This window comes from Stegastes partitus, unplaced genomic scaffold (assembly GCF_000690725.1).
Source record: "Stegastes partitus isolate 25-593 unplaced genomic scaffold, Stegastes_partitus-1.0.2 Scaffold1958, whole genome shotgun sequence".
Lineage (NCBI taxonomy): Eukaryota > Metazoa > Chordata > Actinopteri > Pomacentridae > Stegastes > Stegastes partitus.
This window is the reverse complement of record NW_007579689.1, coordinates 44,883-66,349: the sequence shown is the minus strand read 5'-3', so window position 1 is coordinate 66,349 and position 21,467 is coordinate 44,883. Positions and strand designations below refer to the sequence as shown.

At 38.9% G+C, this 21,467-nt stretch overlaps 2 protein-coding genes and 1 non-coding gene across 3 annotated transcripts in view; 1 reads left to right on the top strand and 2 right to left on the bottom strand.

The window, feature by feature from the left end:
• Window positions 1–6,044, bottom strand: part of slc39a14 (solute carrier family 39 member 14) — a 40,101-nt gene extending 34,057 nt beyond the window's left edge. Inside the window, exon 1 of the mRNA XM_008303210.1 lies at window positions 5,856–6,044. The gene's annotated coding sequence lies outside the window, so the exon portion shown is untranslated. The remainder of the gene's footprint in view (window positions 1–5,855) is intronic.
• Window positions 6,045–8,292: 2,248 nt separating this feature from the next.
• On the bottom strand, window positions 8,293–8,364 carry trnap-ugg (transfer RNA proline (anticodon UGG)). The gene has a single exon. It is a non-coding gene; the product is annotated as a tRNA-Pro (tRNA).
• A 1,165-nt stretch (window positions 8,365–9,529) lies between these two features.
• LOC103373343 (STAM-binding protein-like A) lies at window positions 9,530–21,448 on the top strand. Its single transcript, XM_008303209.1, has 10 exons — window positions 9,530–9,645; window positions 13,111–13,335; window positions 14,375–14,450; window positions 14,540–14,635; window positions 15,339–15,732; window positions 15,945–16,069; window positions 16,622–16,759; window positions 18,426–18,538; window positions 18,648–18,747; window positions 20,412–21,448. The coding sequence occupies exons 2-10, from the start codon at window positions 13,133–13,135 to the stop codon at window positions 20,466–20,468; spliced, it is 1,302 nt and encodes a 433-aa protein (XP_008301431.1). The 5' UTR covers window positions 9,530–9,645; window positions 13,111–13,132; the 3' UTR covers window positions 20,469–21,448.
• Window positions 21,449–21,467: the final 19 nt, after the last annotated feature.

Sequence of the window (21,467 nt, the reverse complement as noted above, 5' to 3'; positions counted from 1 at the left end):
GTCCCACTAGATAAGAAAACACAAACAAATCAGCCCGACCAGGTGACTCGCAGTCGAACAAACACGTAAATACAGAAGCCAGAGAAAGCTGTGAACAAACACAACAAACGGCTGTCGTCACCAGTGTCACCAGGCAATGTGTGGACTGGGAGTGATTAAATGAGCACATGAGCTGATTTGGGTTCATCTGGCAAACAAATTATTAACCCTTTAAAGCCACAGCAGCTTCTGCCTGGTTTTACTTTGCTGTACAATTTAGCATTACGCGCACACATGGAGCAGATAAGCAGCCCAGAACAGACAACAGCTGAAAAGAGACCAGAGCGGAATTTTACTCAACAGTGGAACAAACTCTGCTGATGATTACCACCAAAAGCCATCATCTTAAAAAAGGGGCAACACTGCCAGAACTAATATGGTGAGAGGCGTTGCTTGTCAAAAGAATTCTGACAGTATACATGCAAAAGTTACACTAATTTTAAATAAATGAACATTCAGATCACTGGAGACAGAAACACGGCGGCTATACCATCAGTTGGCTGCATTTGGTAAATTTCACTTAAAAGTTAATGTGAAGCCCCTTTCAGACACGGGACATCATGGCTGGCTCCATCAGTCCGTTAACCCCCTAAACCCCAAGGCATTTTATGTTCCCGTCACACATTTACTCACTGTGGGCTCATTGTTCACCACAGCATAAAGTCCTGCACCTCTCTGCACAGCTACACTAACATGACCAAAAGTAAAGAAAAGTCAGAAATCTGTTCTGTGCAATACAACAAAGGCTTAGAAGTTTAATATTAGTGTTTTACAAAAATTTCAAAACCTGTAATCAACATGAACAACATTTTTCCAGGGACGCACAGTAGATGCTGGAAAGAGAAGTTTAGTTTTTCTTTACTGACCAAATGTGTTTTATCGTCCTCTCAGTCGCTCTAATTTGTTTCCATCTTTGTCTCCTGTCTGATCTGCATAAACACGGCCTGCAGTTCAGCTCAGTCCATGTATTTTTGCCATGTCACTGCTGATCACAGCTGAGTCACTCATTACATCTCAGTTGTGGCAAAAAGTGACAAATTTGTTGTTTTCTTTTTGCAGGATCTGGTGCAAAAAATATTTTTTTAACAATTGTACATTTTTAAGTAAGACAAAGTGTTGAACAAAGTGATTTTGACAGTCAGAACGAGGAAAATCCAACATTTTTTTCTGTTTTTGCAGAGTGTGACACTGATACATGGTGGACTTTTATCATTTTTTTTTTTAGAGATAATGTGCCTTTCAAACCCGCTGTTAGGTTTTGGGGTGGAGGGGGTTAAGAATTATCAGCACTACTGTCATATCTCACGGCTCTTACACCCATGTGTAAACACAGCTCAGTGAGAAATTTCCCTTGTCATCATCAACCTCACCAGCTGAGAGAGCAGAAATGAAATCTGTGATCTGTCCCAGGATGAATCGGAGATCAGGCTGAGGCTTTACCAGCAGGTCTATTTATCTGTTCACAGGACTGAATACCAACCAGGTTGAGAAAGACACACAGAAAGATTGGTGTATTAATGCCGAGTGGCACATCAGGCATTGCTTTCATATTTTGCAAGCATTTATGTCACCCAACAAACCCACACACCTTCTAAATCAACAAGTGAATAATGCCTGCCGATGAGCTAAATAAAGATTTGACGTGTGAAATGTTGGTTATCAGCACTGCAAAATTCCACAGAAGGAAAAACAAACTCAATCAAGGCTGATAAAAGTGCTGATAGAAACTTTCCAACATCAGTGCTTAGGAACGAAAGCTTACATTCTGTTTCCAGCTGCTGAATACTCTTACATTTGTTCAAACCTTGAAATGACTGAAGTTCAGACTATCTGTGTGGGCAAAAAGTCATGGCTAAAAGGTTCTTCCAGAAAACAAGCTTTCACAAAACTCTGCACTGTTAAATCTTGACTCAACTTTTTCATACTGTTGGCAGATCTATATCTCAGCTCACACTATTCTAACATTAAGTCAGGATCTTGAACACCAAACTCTGACGTGGCTTTTAAACGAGCTACGCTGTCTCTGGATAAACTTAGTGGACTGGAACTACACCCTGCATCATTGTGAGGCCTAGCACTGTAGACTAGGTTAGATTAGATAGAACTTCACTGATCCCTTTGGTAGGGTACTTCAGGGAAACTGTGGTTCTAGAAGCAGCACAACACCGACAGAGACAACACTAACACAATATTACATGTATGTGCAATTAAAGCGATTTCACAAGAAAAAACATTGCAAATACATTTAATGTCTACACATGAAAAGTTTGAATAGCAATGTGGTGTCAAAATGAACCACCATAATTACATAGTATAAAGGGCTTTTTGCTTTACAAAGGTTAGGCCCTGTTGTATCAGACACCCAGATGTTAGCAGCAGATCCTTTAAGACCAAGAAATTGCAAGGTGGGACCTCCATGGATCAGATTTGTGTCTTCAGGACTTCCCACCAATCTTGAGCAATTTTTGAAGAGCAAATTATCCTGTTGAAAGATGCCACTGCCTTCAGGAAACACTACTGCCATGAAGGGGATCACTGCTTACATGAGTGTCAAAGTAACATCTAAAAAAAAAGAAAGAAGAAGAACCTGAGCTTTCCCAGCAGACAATTGTCCAGAAAAATCACACTACTTCTGCTGGCTCACCTCTTCCCAACATGCATCCTGCTGCTATCTTTTCCCCAGGTATACCACACACTTGGCTGTGCACATCATGGAAAAGAACAAGTTTTGATGCTCATGTACCCATAGTAGGAGCTATCAGTGGTGGACAGGGGTCAGCATGGACACTCTGACCAATCTGCAGCTACACATCTCCATACACAGCAAAATGTGACAGTTTCAGCAGCTACAATAGCCTTCACTCTCGGTTCACCGGTTGCTCTTTCTTGGACCACTTCAGTACATGCTAACCGCTGCATACCAGTAACAACCCACAAGAGCTGCTATTTCAGAGACGCTCTGACCCAGTAGTCTAGCCATCACAATACGCTTGCCCATTTTTGCTGCTTCCATCACATCAACTTCAAGAAGTGACTCCTCACTTGCTGCCTAATGCATCCCACCACTGACAGGTGCAGCGAGATAATCTGTTATTCACTTCATCTGTCAGTGAATGAACGTAGCTCATCAGTGTGTACAAAACATTAAAGCTGTTACAAACACAACACGGTATTCACAATACATTAGTATCGTAATAGACACAATGAATTCTGTATATCTGCATTAATTAAACATGAAAACATGTCATGTTTAACCTCTAAACAATTGTGTTCGCACCTAAATGCATTTAATTTAACTGCTTTTTGATCTGATTTTGTCACAGTAAAAAACACGAGTGCAAGACAAATAAATTAGGATGTATAATTAATCAAAATGCACAGCACAACATAAAAAAATCCCAATACTATGTAATTGTGGCTCTTGTTTTGTCAGACTGCTGCACCTCAGAACTGCTTTCATTATAAATTATTCGACTGGTTATTTATTGATTAACTGTTTGGTCTTGAGGGAAAAATGTAAATACAATCACAAGCTCCCACGATCCACGGTGGCATCAAATCAATGCTTCTCTCAGTTTTTCCCGTGTTGGTTTTGAAACAGAACAAAGCGTACGGTACCTTTCGTGAATGCAGACACACAAACAGCACCTGCTCCACGCTAAGTCCTTCTTATTTCCAAGCAGTTTGCTCCTCAAAGCAGAGTCTAGTTCGTCCTCTTATGCCTGCCCACTCAACTCGTCTCAACCTGGGCCACTTTATATACCACCAGAGTGAGGACACGGTTAAGCCGTGCATGAACTCATCAACCTTTGCCCAAGGCCCCTAATTATTGTTTCCCTCGGTCCTCAGGCTGCTATCATCAACCAAGCCTGTCATTAGATGAGAGAGTGATGGCTGTGGGCACTAAGTCGGTTCACCGAACGCATTGTCACCGTGCTCCAGTCATCCTGGGTTTACAACAAAGGACCTTCCACCATAAAATTAGAGGGTTTAGCCATGTCTTGGACGGGAACAAACCCTCACTTTTACCCTGAGACCAGCTTAGAGGTCAGAAATCCACAAGTAGGAAGCCACAGAGCAAATGCACTCAAGTAAACTCCACACCTAGGCACCATTTTGAAGTCATGAGATGTTATTTCTTTCCAATTTATGAGACAAGTGTAGACATTTAACTTGACAGCTGTAGTTTTAATTAGCAAACACGACATGAACACATGGAGTCATTGGAAGAATATCATAAATATTTATTACTTATTATTTAATACATGTTAAAGGTAATTGCAGAACTAATTTAACTTCCAGAACTCTGAAACTGTGTTTATTTGTGGGAGCACGAGCAATACCTTCTATGATTAACATTATCTATATAAGTTTTTTTTTTTCCATTATAATGTTGCTCAGGGTTTACAGGAAAAAACATAGACTTTTAATGACATCTTTGCTTTTTGCTTCACAAAAGTTAATGTCACGAAAATTTGCAAAAAAACCGCTACATCTGCTTTTACATTGCATGATGGAAAAATAAACGTAAATGAATGGTTGAAAGTTGACATTTATTAAACTACTTCCTTTTTTCTGAGATTTTTACATAAATATCTTTGAATTCTATTGATATTCCAGGTTTTTCCCAACTATATGAAGCCTGGATGCTGTTTTTTCCTGATCATTTAAGGGTTGAGTTTTCTTTTCTTCCACGTAAGCAATCACAAAAGGTGTTGTAAAGCAGTAAAAACAAAGTTTGAGACTTTATGCCTGCCATAAAGGCATAAAGGCAGGCATAAAGTCTCAAACATTGTTTTTAAAGGTCTTTATTGTGTCTCCTTGCCTGCTACAGACAGTAACAATAGTAATAATGCTTGTTCATGTGGCTGGAGGCTGTTGGGAGACATTACACCTCTAAAAACTACATGTAAGACGAGTGTTACAAATTTTTTATCAAGTTTTGAGTAAGTGAGATAGCAGGTGAAACCAGATGTTAGTAAATACATCAATGAAGGTTCTGCACCTAAATAGAAAATAAGCTCCATTAACGTAGGGTTGCAACTAACGATTATTTTCACTGGAATTTTCCCTGAAATCAGAGAATTTGGGCTTTTTTTCCTTTAAAAAATGATCAAAATATTCGATGATGAATTAATCAACTGACAACTACTCAGTTAGTTGATTAATCATTGCAAAAGATAGTATTAAACACTTGTGTTTAGTTGATATTTCATTTCACAATGTTGTTTGTGAAAAAAGGTCTAAAGAATTAACTCCTCCTATGCCATGTATCTGGTCCAGGTCATGTTAATTAGGTTATTACCAATTACTGCTATATGCATGTGGAGAGTACTAACAAAAATATGATAAACATTTCAATAAATGTATATACTTTACTACTAATTGCAGGGTTTTTTTCTCTGAAGTTGTTTGACTATAAAGCAGGTATTACATTGTACTTGATCTGGTTTAGAAAGGTCTGAAGACACTCATGCCTACACTTCAAGATTGTTCATTGGCAGGTTTCCTATTTGTGTCTGGATAAACACACGTTTGCACAAGATCTCCACAAAAACAAATGATGATGGAGAATGATGGAGAGCATTGCCTCGACCAGTCAAGTGATAACAGCATTTAGTATAACTTGATATAATTGTGTTAGCTTGTACAGCATGTCCTTGACTCAGCTACGGTCCAGTGTTAGTAAAATAATTAGCTGTCTGCAGGTGTGTGGATAAATAAATGCTGTGTACAGTCAGCCGGGGTCAGTGATTAGCTAATGTACAGTCAGCTTTATGAGCTAGCCCTCCTGTTAGCATCGGCAGTTAGCTTACCCGGTGATGCTGTTAGGAGGCAGAAAATCAGGCTCGACGTCGGTTGCGGTGAACAGCAACGTCCCGGAGGCTCCGAATCACCGCGGGAGTCACATTCGAGTGGTGGAGAAGTGACATGCGGGCGGCCCGGTGTTCATTCATTCACGGACGGACGGTAGTTTGTCGCTGTCGGTCGTCCTCCGGTTCAAACAGACACACAGCAGCAGCAGCGCGTGCAGGATGTGGTAGAGCATTCTCAGCGGTGACGTCGACACCTCGGTGGCTGACGTTTCAAGAGGGACGAGTCGCCCCCCTGCGGCAGAAAGGAGGAACTGCAATAACATCACGGTCGGGTATTACTGGATAATATTACTGTCGTGTATTTACTGTAGTGTATTACTGGATACATTCACTGTAGAGTATCACTGGATTAAATCACTGTAGTGTATCACTGTACTGTATTACTGTGTAATAGTACTGGAGTTCCTCTATATTAATGTTTAATATTATAAAAATATTATTAGTTAAAATTATTGTAGTCTTTATATTACTGTACAATATTACTGTAGAGTATGACTAAACAATCACTGTATAACAACACTGAATAGCTTGACTGTAGAGTATCCCTGGATAAAATCACTGTTGTGTATGACTGTACGGTACTACTGTACAAAATTACTGTAGTGTATCTCTATTAATGTATACTATTACTGTAGTATATCACTTTATATAATCACTGTATAGCGTCACTGAATAAAATCACTGTGCTATATTATTGTCTAATATTTCTGTGGTGCATCTATAATACTATATAATAACTGTACTGCATCTCTCTATACAATCACTGTAGTGGATCAATGAATAATGTCACTGTTGTGTATTACTGTACTGTGTTACTGTACTATATCAATGTACAATATTAGTATAGTGTATCTATTTTACTTTCTATGATTACTGTAGTGTATCATGCCATATGATTTCCTTATTAATCATGGTATAACATGACTGTACTGCGTCACTGTGAAACATCACTGTATAATATCACTATAAACACACTGTTGTGTATTGCTGTACTGCATTACTGTTTAATATTTCTGTAATGTCTTACTGTACTATATTATTGTATAATGTTACTGTCGTGTGTCACTGTACTTGCGCTTTACAGTATTCTTACAAAACTAGTGTATTAGATATGCATGACAGTCTGGGTTGGCTAACTATCAGGCAGAGATCAATCCATGTTTTGTTAAATTTTGTCACAAATATTCTGTTGATGCGATCTCCAAAGATATTGCATGAAAGGCTATTGTCTCAGTTTGCTCAACATGATTATTGAACATGATTCGTAGAACAATGAGGGTTTACTCTACCTAAAGCATTAACAAGTGTAATGCAGAAAACAGTCATGTACAGAGCCATGGTTAGGTGGAATTCACTACCACTGTATTTAGTTCAAGAGGATACTAAAGATCGTTTCAAAATTTTGTTGAAACAATATTTACAAGTTTTTGAGAAGGTATACACAAGGAAAATGGTGTTTCAAAATAAAATATAATGCTTGTGAGAGCAAAGAATGCAAAATGTACTTTCACTCTGTTTTCTTGGATTTCAATTGGTCGAAGTACAGGATGGATAAATATGCTCTTTAAGGTCATTCTGATTATTTATGTTTATGATGAAGAATCATGAGTTCAAGATTAATAATGATGGATTTAATTCTGTGTACGATTTAATGTACAGTGTACTGAATGACAACATGTTTCTCTACCTTATTTTTGTAAAATTAACGAGATGAGCTGTTATGTTGGTTGTTTGTGGCTGTTGTGTGTATAAGTGTAATTGTGTGTATGTGTACCCCAAGAAGAATAGCCAATGCTTATGCTAATGGGGATCCTAATAAACGAAACAAAGCGGAACCAAACTAAACTAAATCACTGTTTAATAAAAAAAATATTATATATCACTATATAACATCACTGTATAATATTACTGTATAATGTAACTGTATAATATATCTATATTCATCACTGTATAATTTCACTATTTATTTTATCACTGTAGTGTATCACTATATAACATTACAGCATATTTTCACCATGTGATATCACTGTATAATATCATTGGGGTGTATCATTTTATAATTTCATGGTATATTACTGTATCACTGTATAACATGACTGTAGTGCATCACTGTCCTTCAAGAAAAAGAAAGTCTGCCTCCGCCATTGCCTTGACCACAATCACAAAGATAGGTTCGGTGGGGACAAAAACGGGTAAACTTCTGTTATAAGATACTAAAACACAGTGTAGCTCCAGTCTGACTGACAATCAGGACACATCTCACTTGTTTGTGCTTACATACGCATTTTCCAAGCTGTCAGGTCATTAAGTGTGAGTTGTGTTTATACAGTGTGAATTATTATCCCATAATAACTCACCCTTGAAGAGGTCAAATAATGGGCTCGTCCGGGATTTGAACCCGGGACCTCTCGCACCCAAAGCGAGAATCATACCCCTAGACCAACGAGCCACGCTCATAGGTTGCAAGGCTTCATGTAAAATCCCACAAATGATCTAATCTTTCATTTTTGTGTCCACGTTCTTTTCTTGTGGCGTGGGTGTGATTGGGAAACAGTACACTTGTGTTCGGCATCGGTCGTATGTTATGTGGACGACTCACACCACAGTAAAAGCGCAAGGCCGTCTGGAGGAAGATAGCGCATGCGTGGTGAAGAAAATTGCCGCTCCTGTCCATGACGTTTTTATTTTATGATTTTTAGTTTTCAAAATATACCTAGAGACACCTAAAACCAAGGGCAGAAAAAAAAATACACTTAAAAAAATGAATCTCGACAAAACAAAATTGCAAATCGTACAGAAGCAATTATTTTTCAATGTCTTATATTAAATCCAGCAACCTAAAGATATTCATCTTCAGGTAATAGAGCAGTAAAAACAAAACAAAAAATAGAAAATATACAAATTCAAGAAGCAGAAATCAGAGAATTCAGATTTTTGTTTTTGTTTATAAAATTACTCAATTGATTAATAAATTATTAAAAATCCTTAAATGTCTTATCTAATGCATGGACTAGATCTGTATAACAATTTACAAATCTATCTGACGATAGACGATCTTTTTTTTCTACAGAAAAAAGAAAACTTTTATTCTGAAATATACTGAAGAATATGAATGAAGTGCTACAACACCCCATTAAGACAGCCATGCTAAACATATATATGTATATTATATTAACATTCACTTTGGTCATCATCTGTTGTGATTGATGCTCAAGTTAGGTTTAGTTTCATGAATTATGTACATGTATTTATTTATTACTTGTAGCGTGTTTTAACCAACAATAAATAATGAATGCTGATCTGTGAGTGACTGTTTAATTTTTCTTTTCGATAAATGTTGTGCATTTCGTTTACTACCGTCTGATTCACTTTATAAAATCTAAAATACATTTAAAAACAAGGCAAACCATCTCATTGCGGCCTTTGTTTATTTATTTATTTTCATTTAGAACCAAACGTGTACAAATAGAGACTATAATTCAAATACATATAAAAAGAAAGTCAATCAATAAAAACAGGAGAGGTAATACATTCATATTAATGTAATTAATTGAATATAATTGATATCGCGATACTTCCACAGGCGGACGTCGCTTTGATTGCGGAAGTGCACAGATGCTGTTGTAGCTCAGTGAAGCTGCCTGTCTGCTTCTAGCGACTGTAATTTCATCCCGTTTTCATCCAGCTGCATGTAGCTTCTCTGGGAGCTTCAGTTTCACGGCTCGATCAGGTAAGCGTGAACTTACCACGGTGGTTATCAGCTGGTTAACTGTTTGAAACTCGTAGTAGTCGATTAGTTATCGTTAGCTAAGTTAGCGCGGCTAATGCTACGCCGCTGGGAGACATCGATCACTTCAGTGACAGCGACAGATATCAGGATACCAGGAACCTGTAACGAGTAGGCTTATTTTCGTGACACCGACAACAGTTCAGTGGAAGGAGAGGTTTCTAAACTAGGTCAAATTAATACGGTGTCGCTCACTAGTGGATCTGAAAAAGGCCCATAGCTTCGCATTTAGTCACTTTTACCCACAGACTGAACAACAGGCGTTGTTATGATCTTTGGAGGCAGAACCCAGCCCAGCAGTCTTCGGATTTCATTCTGATAAATGCACCATTTTCAGGTTATTTCAGATTATCATGAGTTTAACGTGTGACACGCTGAGTTTAAGGCAAAGCAAGGTCCTCCCACTTTGTTTCTATGTGTTTCATATTAACATTAAAGGGAGAGCAGATTAGCTAGATCAGTCAAAGTTTATTTCAGAATGATTTATAGAGCTGTAATTGTATGTAAATGTGCCTGGGAAATACTTGTTTTCATACATTTTACTTAACAGTACTTTGAGTGACAGTTTACCCATGCATTTTAACAACAATATCCCAAAAATATCAGTAATAATAATCAGTGAATCTGCTGCCTCAGTCCATAATAATGACTTATTTAACTACAGCAACTTACCATATAATAATAAAAATAAATCACAATGATTTATTGATGAGCTGTCAACTATTAAATCAACTGATAATCGATTAATCACTTCAGTCTTTTTTACGATAAAAAGTCTAAAATGTCTGATTTCAGCTCCTCACATTTAAATATTTACTAATTTCTTTACAGTAAACTAAAAAATGTTTGGATTGTGGACATCACAAGACATTTGAGGATGTCATCTTGGCCTTTGGGAAAGACTGCTCAATATTTTTCCCCGTTTCTGTCATTGTATAGATTGAAAAACTAATCCATTAATTAAGGAAACAACAGATTCATTGACAGTAATAAGTATCATAGTTGCAGGGCTGGTTGCAGGTTAAGGTTGGGTGAATATACTGTTGAATACTTTAATATAAAACAATGAATCATATTTGATAACTTACTCATATGTTGTATATATTAAATTTGGATCATTAATGTTAGAAGTAACTACATCTGTCAGGTAAATATGTCAGAGTAAAAAATGAAGCATTTCCTTCTGAAATCTACTGCAGTGGAAGAGTGAAGCGGGATATATTGAGACACTTGAGGAAAGTACAATAAAAATTGCACATAAGCATACTACATAATGATGTTCAGTGTAGTCATCAGCTATTGAAGTTTTACCTTCCTGATTTGATTATATCTATTTGTCACATGTCCTAAGAGATAGCAGAGAAGAACACTTCAAGTGATACAAATCACTGCTGACTTATTATTTACTCTAAATGGCAACCGTAAGTGTCCAGTTTTGTTGGCTAAACTGAGGCTACAACTGTTTAGGCTGTCAACACTTTAAAAGACAAAGAAAGTAGATAACAGCTAAGTCCAGCCCTGTCTTTTTATCAGTGCCACACCTCTGGAGCTGAACTGTTAACAACTGGTCCCTTCTTTACATAATGTGGGCTGCGCCTGCTGGCCAAGGAGCTGTCATGGCTGAATCAATACGCGCCATCTGACCATTAGTCAGCATGCTGACATGCTCACATTCATCCGAATTTGATCAATAGAGAAGAGGAGAAAACCTCAAGTCAAACCAAATGAACCCTCCCAGCAGAGTCATCATTGCTTTTTTTATTTCTACATATAGTCAGTCAGTGATTTTCAGATTCAGTTGTGGCCTCAACACCGGCTGTGAAGAGAGGGACACTACCTCTTTGTGTTAGTTAGTGCAGGACACTCTGTCTTACACATTTACTGAATTAATGTACTTAAAGCACATACACATACTTTCCAGCGATGTCATTGAGTATTCATAACAAGTCCCTTTTTCATGTCAAACATTACCAGAATTCCACCTCTGATATATTTGTTTTTGAATTTTTTACTGCCAGTAAGTTTCCTTGGAACTGGAGTGCTTGCTGAGTCATACGTCCATATAAGTAAAGATTTTGGTCTTTAGTGGATGATTCTTGCTTCTAAAATCTGAATCTTTTTCTGGTTCATTTCCTCCTTTATGACTGTAAACTGAATATCTTTGACTTGTTGGCAAAACAAGACATTTCAGGGACACCACTTTGGGCTTTGGGAAACATTGGTTGACATTTTTCACCATTTTCTGACATCTTTATAGAACAATCAAATAATTGAGAAATTTATCAACACTGAAAAGAGTCAGTTGTTTCAGGCCCAGTCACAGTGAAGAAATGTCAGAAAACATTGTGCTGTGTGGCTCACACAGTATGGGAAGTCATAAAGACTATCAGAATGTATCATGACAGATGTATGTTATGTTGTTTGCTACGGATGCTTAAAGGGTCAGACAACCTTTTTTTCTTGTTTGCTCCTAGAGATATCTAGCTATTCAGATAGTTTTAGATTTTAAAATAGCCAGCTGAGAATGGTGTGGTAGGAGATTTCTGTAGGTCTAAAGATTGTATAGGCAGTTAGCTTTTTTTCTAGATAAGAGACATTGTTGTTTAGATTTTCAGAGGCCATTTTTGACTGCTTTGGGCTTCATTGGGGTGGTGGCAAAGAGACAGCTTATTCACATATAACACTGAAACACTGCTTCACAGTCTGTCTTGCCCTTTATAGGAAATCCATCCATCCATCCATTATCTATACACCGCTTAATCCTCACTAGGGTCGTGGGGGGGCTGGAGCCTATCACAGGGCTACACTTAGAGACAGACAACCAAGCACACTCACATTCACACCTACGGACAATTTAGAATCACCAATTAACCTCAGCATGTTTTTGGACCTTGTGGGAGGAAGCCAGAGAACCCGGAGAGAACACACGCTGCACGGGGAGAACATGCAAACTCCACCCAGAAAGATTCCGGTGCCCTCACCGGGATGTGAACCGGCAGCCTTCTTGCTGCGAGGCAACAGTGCTACCAACTGCCCCCATGAGGAAATCATGAAACTATAATAATTACTGCTTGTGAATTAATGTAGATATGAATGAATGAATACACAAATGGATTAAACACACAGGATACACACATGTAGATGACATGTAAGACTTACTATGTGAAAAGGTTATGTTTTTTTTGGTCTTTTTTGTGATTCTAGATTTACTGTCAGGCATTTCTAACCAAAGGAGAACTTACAGAAACTTTTTTTTTTTCCTTCGTGTTTTCACTAAGAATTGAGTAAAAAAAATGCAAGAGGATGTTCAACAGTTTCCTGACCGTGACCTGCCTCGGCGTTATCAGCACAGTGTCAACCTGCAGATTCCTCAGTAAGCCATATTAAACCTCCAGCCTGTTTCTCCAGTCTATCAGGTTGAGCTGTCGCGATGGCGGATCACACCGATGTCAGCCTGCCGCCGGAGGAGAGAGTACGAGCTCTGACTAAGAAGGGTAGCTCGGTGGAAGTCAACGACGACGTTCCCCCGCGCCGCTACTTCCGCTCAGGCATGGAGATGATCCGCATGGCCAACATCTACACGGAGGAGGGCAACATCGAGCACGCCTTCGTCCTTTATAATAAATACATCACGTGAGTGTGTTTTTCAGACCGCTTCAGCCATTTTGCGCTGAGTTTGAGGTTCCAAATACATGAATTTGTTGCTTCAAGTTGAGAGGTTTATCCAGTGTCCTTTCTAAAGATTTGCCCTTAAGATTTTCTTTTAAAACATTTTAAATGACTGAATAGTTTGAAAAATTCTTTAAAATTAGAAGGATGTTAACATGACCTTGTGAGTGATGAGAACCAAAGTCTGTGTCAGGGCTGCACAATATTAGAAAAAAACAAACTCAAATCGAGGTATATGGTTTTTCTGTAACATATTATAGAATAATAGAGGAATGTTCACCTGATGACTTAAACAGCTCTATTTGAAAAGAAGTGATTATTTTTGAAATGAATGGAGCGATTTGCAGGGAAGTGCATCCTCATAGAAAAATAAAAAGCTAATTGGAACCTTTTTGATCTGGTGTAAGACTGGCTAAGGCATCCAAAGTATTTTCTTTTCTTTGAATGGCATTCAAATCTGACTTTGCACTCGTCATACAGAGCTTTGTGGTGCTGATTTAAATAGTCAAACAAATGAGTTGTGTTGCCTAATGTGGTGGCAACAACTGCAAAACAGTGTTAACAGAGTGCGTTGTTTTAGTCAGCATCATCTTTTTTGTAGCCGAATTATTTCCCTACAGCTGAGTTTGTGTTTCTTTTGGCAGTCAAATCTTCCTTTTCAGTGTTTCTCTTCTGTTCCTCGCTTATTTTGCTGTGCTCATGTGGATCCTGCATGTCAGCAAATTCTGTCTCTTAACTAAAGTTAAAGATGAAGAACCCTGAAATCAGAGGAAATTCTTCTATCAGACAGACTTCTCCTGTGGATTAGTCAACAGTGCAAGTTTTCTGTTTTGTATCGCGCAGCAACACATGATGTGCTTTACATCACATTGTCCATGCTGAAGCGATATACTGTTCTGCCTCAGTTTGCATGGTCTGGCAATTTTCAGAATTTAAATTTTCGACAAACCAATATACAAACAATCATCAGGTAATGATCAGACTTTTATTTCTCTTCACTTAGGCTCTTTATAGAAAAACTTCCCAAACATCGGGATTACAAGACCGCTAACATTCCTGAGAAGAAGGACACACTAAAGGTGCTCATTCACTGTTTTGTAATTTCCTGTACAACGGATTTGTGTTTAAGTGTCGGTTTAACATTTACTTCAATCTGATTCTTCTACAGAAACTGAAGGATGTTGCATTTCCTCAAGCAGAAATCCTGAAAAAAGGTTTGCTGAGAAGATTTGAACAGGAATATGCGCAGTATCTTGTTAAAAAGGTGAAATTATTCCCTGTTTCATGCATTTACAGTTTGACTTACCGTCCTGACTCCTGGTTTTAGGTTATTACATTGACACGCATTTTGCAGCAGATCAGGTTTAATTCTCTGAATTCCAAAACATGCCAGCAGGTTTGGATGGCAGGTTGTCTTTAAATTATTGCAAATTAATCATAATTAGATACAGTAAAAAGAGAAAAAACAGTCAGATTTTCAACTTTTCCAACAGTTCTCAAACAACTCATCTCTGATACGCTGTTCCATCAGAATAACTGACTAAATTGGAGCTTAAAATCATGGTATTAAAACAAAACAAACCAGAAAGTGATTGGAGTCCAGCTCAAGTGTATGACATTAGAAGTAATTTATAAAACCGCACATGCATTTAGAGTGCAGAGAGCACAGTGTCCTGTGTTTACAGTGTATTGTCGACACTGTATGTTGGTGAAACATTAACCAGCATCAAAGAGCTGCATACCACAGTTCATTAATAAACACCTGAACAGAGACACAGTAACACTGTCAATAAACAGTCACATTGACTGAGACAGATTCTACATAAGCTCACATGCTACATGAACTGTAGAAAAATAAAAACTGCATCGAAGACCAGAATAAGAACAAATTTCAATGCATTTGTTTTGTGAACACATGGTGAGGGATCACCTGCTGCAGCTAAACCTGTGTGTGATGTCTGCCTCAGAAAGCGGAGGACGAGGCCTTGGCGCGGGAGCAGTCCAGGCAGCGAGCGCTGGACGTGGAGCGAGAGCGAGTGGCCGAGATGCAGCGGCGCCAGCGGGAGCAGGAGCAGTTCAGTGCCTTCGAGGAGATGATCCGCCGCCAGGAGCTGGAGAAGGAGCGCCAGCGAGTTCTCCTGGAGTTCGCCACGCCAGCCGCGCCTTCCCCCGACACGCCCCTCATTCCAGGCATCCAGGGCCCGCCGCTGGTGTCCCCGACCCCCCCGCAGAGCCCCGGTGACCTCTCCGGCAGCAACAACCACCAGTACAATCGGGTTCCCGCCTCCACACCTGGGAGCGGCCCGCCCACCTTCGACCGCTCGCTTAAGCCCGGCTCTCTGGTCAGCCCAGGGAACAACAGTGAGTTAATGTTCCTCCTGACGCCAGGGGCCGGCGCTCAGAGGATTTAAATGCTGCCCTACGCCTGCGTTAAAGTGTTTAGTCTTCTGAGCTGCTTTCTTTCCCCCCTGACCCACTTAATTTCCTGTTTGCACCATGCCTTGTTTCAGAACATCACAAGAATCTAACTTTGCCATTCAGCTTTTGTTCACGTCTCTTCATGGTTCTTCCAGATACAATGGTGGATGCCCTTCGGCAGTTGGCCGTCCCCGCTGAGCTGTGCCGGAGCTTTCTGAGGCTGGCCGAGGCCAACACAAGCCGAGCTGTAGAAACTTGTGGCATCCTGTGTGGCAAGCTGGTAAGACTCAGAACAAAGCGGCTGTGTAGCACCAGCAGTACTGACTCTCATTATGAAAGGATTTGTCACAGCAATCAAGCCATTACTATAAACGATAGTAAAATGTTTCTCATCGTGCCTTTAAGTCAGGAGTTTTAATCATGAATTAAACTGCACATTTGCCACAACCAAAAGACAGAACTTCACAGTGCTTCAAGATGGACTCTGTGATACTGAATTATCAAGCTATGAATCTTGTTGGAATGTGGATTTAGCTTTTAATTTAAACCGAGACATCAGCTGACCTGCCACCACTGGGTGTTGGAGGATAATCTGACATTTCTCTCATTGTCCCACAACTCCTGTGGCTTTTCTTTGAATTATATCATTTGCTGGTGGGTTTAGCCGAAAGCTCTTTTTAATTTTTTATGAGCATGACGGAGCGATTTTTGCCAGCAGCAGGCCGGTCCCAGTTAATTTTGTTCTGTGTCCTTGGATAACATTTTGGCCTACAGCGTGCGATGCATAATTTAAAGGAGTGTAATAGTATGACGCTTTCTGTGTTTGTTCCAGACCAGAAATGCGTTTACTGTGACCCACGTCATCGTACCAAAGCAGTGTGGTGGACCCGACTATTGTGACACAGAAAATGAGGAGGAACTCTTCCTCATACAGGACCAGTACGATCTCATCACTCTCGGCTGGATACATGTGAGTGAAAAATGGGAAGATTCGGGTCTGAGCTGTCTAACATGCATTTGTCTGAACCGCAAAATCAGCTGTCTTGAGGAGGAAACCCCCCTCTACCTTAACTCCTGCTCCTCCTAGTTATGATATTCTCATTGCTGCTACACTTGAATTTGATTGAAGAAACCTAAAATCACTGTCACTAATTATGTAATGATTTTGACCAAATCTGAGCTTACAATTGTAGTATTTTGCAAAAATCACTTGATTCCACCTGCCTCATTTAAAAAAAAAAGAAGCCAATAATAAACAATTTGCACCACATTCTCTTTTTAAAAAAAATAAAATAAAATCTGTGTTTCCGGGTGTAACTGGGAAGCTGTGACGGAAATGTATGCATTATTTGGTTCAACTGTAGGCTGTGAGCAGAGAAGGGACAAGCTTCTAAACAAATTAGAGCGCTTCAGAGCAAAATAAAACATACTTAAGCAATAAAATAAATGTAAATAAAAGGTTCTACAGAGGAGCAAGTTGTCAGCACGTTATTGGAAGATACATTCAGCATCTTTCTTTCTTTCTAACTTTCGTTCTAACTGTGTCCTACTGCACAGAAGAACGTTTTGAGTTCTCTCTCCTTCTAGTCATGGTTGTTTCCATAGAGGTGCAGGACTTTATGTTGCAGTGAACAATGAGCCCACAGTGACAACACTGTGAGCAAAATAAGCCTAAACACAGAGCAGTGTGACATAATTCACTGTCACAATGTTAGGAGGAGTATTTTTTATATATTAAGATGCATTACAATATAGAGTTGTATGCAAAATCACTCAGAATATCATTAGGATTTTGTAAATATAAATTGGTGTTTAGTACTAGAGTCCTGCGCTGGACTGTTTTCTTAAACCTGCTTATGTAATGTGTGATTTCTGTCTTACCTCTTCTCACAGGTGTTGTTTTACTGTATAGGGTTTGTAAAGAGATAATAACTGTCTGTAATAACTTAGGAAAGTTAAAATCACACTAATGAGAACTATAGTGCAGTAATGAGGCTCCACGTTTCAAGCATTTCTCCGTAGGATCTTGTTTCATATGTGCTGGAAGAAGTGCTTTGTGTTGTAATAAGAACCACTTTGACATCAGAGAATGAAGCCCTTTAAACATCAATGATTCTGTTTGAAGTTCAGTTTAAATCCAAGTCAGAAATTGGTCCAAATCTCAGACTTTGTTTTGCTTTTGTATTGAAAAAAGCTGCTTTAATCTTCTTTTCAACTGCATCCGTTGACTCCATCCTTCTGGTATTCAGTAAAGATTTCCAGTCTTTTACTGGTTATAACTGGTTGTGACCAAATTTGACAAACACTAATGTACGGTGCAGTTAACGATATTGAAGTAATAATTATTAACCAGACCTGGTAGCCACAGGGTGAGAGTTATGATAGAAAATTTGCATTGTGCTCTGGTTGAGTGCTTATTTTTCATGTTCATGTGTATTTTTAAGCACGATAACTATACTTGTACCTTTAATTTTTATCATTGTGGTGTTAGTGAAGCATGCTGCAGGCAATTTAGACAAATTTGCACAAAAAATATGGTTTGAAGTCACACAAGAATAAGTAAAACGATATAATAGCAAAGTGTTTGTACGCTATATGCCAGTAGACCACTAAAGTCTTCTCACTGCGTTTTCCAGACTCACCCCACTCAGACGGCCTTCCTGTCCAGCGTCGACCTCCACACTCACTGCTCGTACCAGATCATGCTGCCCGAGGCCATCGCTATCGTCTGCTCGCCCAAGTTCAACGAGTGAGTCAGAGCCGCTGCGACCGTCCCGTCACTGTAAACGTTACTCCCACCGTGAGATGCCACTGTGCGCTTTGTTAAGTTTCTCTGTGTGCGATTGTGTTTGTCCCAGAATCGGCTACTTCAGGTTGACGGATCGAGGGACGGAAGAGATCTCCACGTGTAAACAGAAAGGTTTCCACCCTCACAGCAAAGATCCTCCTCTATTTACAGTGAGTGCACCGACACTCTGAGACACACAAACATATATCAGTGTTAGTTTCCTGTTTGTAATTATTGCTGCAGCTAATGAATATTTTCCTTGTTTATTATTTTGGCAATTATTTTCTCGACAAGTTGTTTTGTCTACAAAATGCCATAAAATGGTGAAAAATGTCTTCGTTTTGTCCAAAGATATTTAATTTACTGTCACTTAGGAGGAAAAACAACAGAACACATTGGCATTAAGAAAGCTGGAATCAGAGGATTTAGAATTTTTTTCCCCTTAAAAATGCCTCAAACCAAATAATTAACTGGCAAAATATTTTCTGATGAATTTAATAGATGACAACTAATTGATAAATCACTTCATTGTTGCTGCTCATATCAGTTGCAGGGTTGCAGCAATAACTTCAACATCACAAAACATACGTAGCTTCAATTAAGTTGACATAAGGTAGGAAAGGAAAAAAAAAATATACATTTGCATAAAAATATTTTTTTGAATAAGAATATAACAAAAACTTATTTATAATAAGGTAAGTTAGGACCCTGACAGTGCAAATATGTGCTATAAAATCATCTTCTACAAATGAAACCAGAACATTTTTACATTTAAGAAGCCAGAATCACAGGATTTAGGTTTTTTTTTTGTTCTTATAAAATGACCCAAACCAATGAATCAAGTATCAAAATAGTTTAAATAGTTGCATATGAATTTAATAGCTGACAACTAATTGATAAATCACCTCATTGTTGCTGCTCGGATCAATTGCACGGTTGCAGCAATAATTTACACATCGTAAACACACGTAGCTGAAATTAAGTTGACATCAGGTAGAAAAGGAACATTTTAAAACTATATACGTGCATGTTCATAAAAAATACTTTCTTAAATAACAAAAAAAAAACCAACAATAAAATAGAATAAAACATATTTAGAATAAGATAAATTAGGACTCTAACAGTGCAAATAAAATCATATTCTACAAATAAATCCAGAATATTTTTACATTTAAGACGCCAGAATCACTGGATTTTTTTGTTCTAAAAAAAAATGGCCCAAACCAACAGATCAAGTATCAAAATAGTTGTGACTGTACCACATTACTGCTGCTTGTGGTTACAGCATTACTGCCAGGAGATGAGACGTGTTAAAGTCTGATGTTGTTCCTCTTTTCAGGGAATTCAAAAGAAAAGTGTCACATGTTCCCACAGTGTGTCTTTCAGTTTTTCAGCTCAAAATACTGCAAAGTTGATTTATTTCACCATGACTGTGTAACGCTTTGTTTTAAGGCTGTTTTAAGTAAGCTCCTGTTGTTCCCACCCTCCTCAGGAAGAAAACTCTCTCTGCATCTGTGATTGACAGTTTGAACTGCTGCTTAGTCAGGTGTCATGTAGCACCTGGGTTGAAATCTTGCTGGTTTAATAAGTTAGCTCGGAGGGTAATTTATTATCTGGGGGGGCTTGAAGGATGCCAAACGTTGATATCTTTTATTTCACAGCTCCAACTTTACAACAACCACAAAACACAATAAAAATGGATTTTTGACTTGGGGGACCTGTAATGACTTTCTGCCAGAGAAAACAACAAAACACTGCTTTCATTTCTCTCTGCTTAAGAGAATATTTGATGTGAGGACTGCCGTTGTAACCGAGCTGTGATTCTTGTTTCCAGCACGCCGGACACGTCACCATCACCGACGACACCGTGTCCATGATGGATCTGCGGTGATTCATTCCTCGTTCGCCAGAACACTCACAGACTGTTTTATCAAACTTGCAGCTGTTTTACTGGAGAAAACACTCATTTTACTTTCAAGGACGGTACTGAGCTGACGCCGGCCACGAGTTTACCATTTATATGGACTTCAGTTGTTCTCAAAGGGAACGACGTTTGTTTTTTTTGCTCTGTAAGAAAAGAAATTCCACATATTATTGCACTTTCCAAGCAAACAAATACTATCCACTTCAATGGACTGGCAAACCTCTGGCTCTTCAACCCCTCTGTTCGTGTCAGTACGTGGTGTAACTCGTTCCTGTTGTTTTTTTTTGTCATAAATAAATCTGTACGTCCGGTAACCCAACCTTTGTTCCACGACTGTCATCAAAGTTTGGTTCTGCCTGACTGATAAAGTGCCAAGGATGAGAACATCTGCGTGTCGTTGAGTTGTTCACTGTGTAACATGAAGTCCAGCGTGAAGTGTAGAGTTTGTAATTAACTCTGTGTTCCCTTTTGACTCGGTGTGTTTCCGTCATTAGCCGTTGAAGTGCTACGAGTGATGAGAGAAGTGAAAGCCAGTTGTAACTCAGGTATGCAGGCAGTGCTGTTGCTGCTGCTGCTCTGTATTATATTTTTTATATACCATCACTCCAGAGTCTCCTTTATCTCAAAAGGGTTTTCTTCTTTCTGACATTGAATTCCTGCTTATGATGGATCCACCTTTTTACACTGTTTTATTTTCTTCCTCTGTGTGTTTCTTGGAGGGGGGAAAGCGGGTCGGTAGCACCTGATCAATGTGTCTCTCTGCAGAGGACATGTGTGCAACGGGAAATCTGAATGTACCTTCTGCTACACAGCACTAACCACCCGGCCATGGTTCATGCCTCTAACCATCTTTTTGTTTGCTCCCTTCTCTTGTTAGAAGAAGTAAATGATTAGCCATAACTACAAAGTAAATGCCAAGACAAAATAAAATCTTGTAGATGAATTTATTCAGCATTGTTTCCTTTT

What these genes read in the sequence shown, in the direction of transcription:
- LOC103373343 (XM_008303209.1), top strand. Translation starts at nt 13,133, where the DNA reads ATGGCGGATCACACCGATGTCAGCCTGCCGCCGGAGGAGAGAGTACGA. An exon ending in CTTTATAATAAATACATCAC is followed by an intron (nt 13,336 to 14,374) that starts GTGAGTGTGTTT and finishes CTCTTCACTTAG; the next exon opens with GCTCTTTATAGAAAAACTTC. An exon ending in GGTCAGCCCAGGGAACAACA is followed by an intron (nt 15,733 to 15,944) that starts GTGAGTTAATGT and finishes TGGTTCTTCCAG; the next exon opens with ATACAATGGTGGATGCCCTT.